Raw genomic sequence first — 3357 nt, forward strand, 5'->3', positions numbered from 1 at the left:
CATGATAAAAAACAAAGAGTATCATGAATTCAGGCTTTAATGAGAGTAGAATATCACAAGGATGAGCATCCACATGAAATGAACAGACAGCTCAAGAGGCAAAATCATGTTTCAGCTAATTAGTCGATTAAACAATTATTTAATTGACAAAAAATTTAAAGCACAACTATTTTATTCATTGATTCATCTTTTTAGTCATTTTTCAAACAAAAAGGCCAACTTCCAGCTCCTCAAATGTCAGGATTTACTTATTTTCTTTGTCATACATCGAAGTAAGCTGTTTGTGGTTTGGACTGTCAGATGTAACAAGCAATTCCAAACATCCCCTTGGGCCTGGGGGAAAAGAATGACGGGTATTTACATCGACAACGAAATGACGTGTTAGTTGTCGCTTTGATTTGAACTGAAAATGATAAATCACTTAATTCAGGCCTCAAATATTTTCATTTTAGTTGACTTTTGGGAAAGATCTGATTGCATTTCACATCCTCTTTACAATATTTCACAGTTCAGTGAAACGGGTAGGCAGCCAAAGTAAAATAGGATGTGGCAAAGGCACATTTTATTTGCATTGAATATGATAAACAACGTAATTCAGGCCTCAAATGTGTTCTGTTGAATCTTGGGAATCAGCAAATCACATTCAATCTCATCTTGACATCATTTCAGCACAGAGATTCTTTTGACGCCCACAAGCTATCTACCTGCACTTGGCGTCTGCGGGATTCACAACTTAAACACAACAGTGTGACTGTCAACAGTCTCCACACCTAACAAATATTTGATCTCACATTCTTTAACACATCCTCTAATAGGCATATGCTTTAGAACAAAATGAGCTCCTGCTCCTTCCCCTCCCCTTCTCCTCCCACTATTATCACAATGGCTAAATCAAATATTCATGTTGGAGGGGGAAGCATTTAACACGTTGTTATCTGAGGAATCTGTCATGCGGTTAATTGTTGTTGTAAAAGGGGAAATCTTGCACGATTATGAAGCTAATTGGTATCATGCATTCATTGTTTTTCCTCTCTGCCACCAGCATGATAAAGTGTTGCCTATATGGAGTAAAGGATATTAGTGAGTGAGGACAAACAGCTTTACTGTCTCAGCAGTATTGGAGTTTAGAGTGCCCTCTCGATGGCACTTTACTTTTATGAGGCAAATAATCTGAATAATAGCAACCGCCGCTTGTAATGTTTCCACATTAGGTCACGGCTGAGGTTTCCACATGTGTCGGCGGACCTGTGGCTGCGGTTTGAATCCTCGCGGTTGCACCTGTTTTTTTTCCAGAGAGGTTTGCTGAAGAGCCCCGGAGTCACCTGGCTCGACTCAGAGTATGGCGGCGAGCACCTGGAATAGCTCGACGATGACTCACAGCGAGGAGAATCTACCTACGGGGGAGTTCAGCCCCTCGCAAGCGAGAAAAAAACAAGTGTCTGTTTCTTCAGATCACATCACTCAGGTCAGTAGCTTTTGGGCATTAGGGGCAAACAGAAACACACTCTGGGGTTTGTTAGAATGAGTTCAACTTTGACTGTATTCCTTTAGGCGTTTTTCTGCTCTAATCTCTATCTGCTGCAAGTAGACAGCATATGGTAAAAGACAACAAAACGTAGCCCGAGGAAGTCTATTTAATCCTTGATGGCAAGCATCCCAGAAATTCAAGGAGGTTGTCAAAGCAAATGCAAATTTGAGCTTTTTGTGAAAACATTAAAATCTAGATATCAGAGTGTCCTTTATCCCTGCAGTGATTGTTATGATTGAGAAGGAAGATAAGAAAAAAAACAAAAAAAACTTTCCCCAAGTTACAAACATTGATGACATGAGATTCGGATTACTTTCTAAAAGGAACAACGCCCTCGCATTTAAACTCTACAAACACTTAGGTAAAGAAAGTCATGGGCCCTCAAAGGGTATAACAAGTGAGTGCAGATCAATATAGCTGGGATGTGTTAAATTTCAAGATTGTTTGATGTCTGGACAGGTTCACAAGGAACAGGTTCACAAGGAACAGGTTCAGGCCTGATTCAGAGCTGAGTCACCTCTCTCCTCATTTTTTACATCTCCATAACATGAGATGGTGCACGCTGGATTAAATATCGTTTACTTTTGTGCAAGTTGTTCCGTTTGAAGCACCTGACAATCAACGAATGCTGCTGAGTCCTCATGAATGAGCTTGCTCATGCTGCAACCAAAGGCTCCACGGATAAAAAAAAAATAAAAAAGCAACTTCAAAGATACCAACAAAAATTATACAAAATGTCATGAAACTTTATTTCTTAAAGTGTCATGAAAATATGAAAATATCAAAAGTCATTCAGCATCACAGTTTTCACTGTAAATATACAATCATCTCAGTCATGCTTACATTCAATATATAAAAATATAACAGGAAACTGTTGAAGAATACAATATTATTGCATAAAAAACTGAGGCACTTGAGAAGGTTTGTTCTGCTATTTGAGTGCTGGCAAACTGTTTCTAATGACTGTGCAAATGTTATAATAATTTCACCCTAAAAACTAAGTTTGCACTTGTTCCCTAAGTAACAATGGCTTCAGTATTCCTCTAGTTATATGTGTACTCTCATTCATAATGCGCCTTTTTTTGGTATCGTTTGTGTGGTGCGTATAAAAAAAAGTGGAGGACTGCATAACAGCCATTGATAGATTATACAAAACACTGAAGATAACATTGTAAAAGGCATACAAGACATTCTAGACATGCAGAAAAAGTGCATGAATAGCACAGGTAGGTGAGTACATGACAAAGCTCAACACAGAAACACTGCTTGAAACGAGAAGCACGTGAGCACAGAGCTATTTCTCACTTTGAAATGAAATGGACCGCTTGAAAAAACAAAAAAGAAGAGAAAAAACAGTCTGCATATTTGGGAACAAACCCCCTTCGATGTGATTCCCTGACAGTTCTCCTGGGAAAATTAAAGAAGCAACAAGAGGGGTTTTTTTTTCTTCTTCTTCTTCTGCTGGTGGTGGAAAAGTATCCCAGTTCAGTGTGCTACACAACAACCAGATTCCTCATGCTTGTGCAGAAGAGACATCCTGGAGAAGGTTTTGGAGCAGTTCTTGCATTGGTATTTTTTCACATCCGAATGAGTCTGTAGGTGAGCCCTGAGATTGGACCTGTCCGCAAAGGCCCTGTTGCAGTGAGGGCAGGAGAATGGCTTCTCTCCTGTCAAGAGGGAGATGAGAAGAAAAGAAGAGAAGAACAAAAAAAAAAAGACACTGTCAAAGATAGCACACAGACACATGAATAACAATCTTACAGAGGCATATTGGTCTATTATTTTTCAGGGCTGGTTGCTACACAGTGTTTTGATTATAACGTGACATC

The 3357-nt window shown here is 39.2% G+C and overlaps 1 protein-coding gene across 1 annotated transcript in view; it reads right to left on the reverse strand.

Annotated features, from left to right (window-relative positions):
- Window positions 1-2321: 2321 nt before the first annotated feature.
- Window positions 2322-3357, reverse strand: part of snai2 (snail family zinc finger 2) — a 2597-nt gene continuing 1561 nt past the window's right edge. The window contains exon 3 of the mRNA XM_031865412.1: window positions 2322-3195. Within this exon, the coding sequence (XP_031721272.1) occupies window positions 3014-3195 (182 nt within the window). The 3' untranslated portion in view covers window positions 2322-3013. The remainder of the gene's footprint in view (window positions 3196-3357) is intronic.

Source organism: Anarrhichthys ocellatus, unplaced genomic scaffold, assembly GCF_004355925.1.
Source record: "Anarrhichthys ocellatus isolate YVR2014 unplaced genomic scaffold, GSC_Weel_1.0 scaffold32, whole genome shotgun sequence".
In the NCBI taxonomy this organism is placed as follows: domain Eukaryota; kingdom Metazoa; phylum Chordata; class Actinopteri; order Perciformes; family Anarhichadidae; genus Anarrhichthys; species Anarrhichthys ocellatus.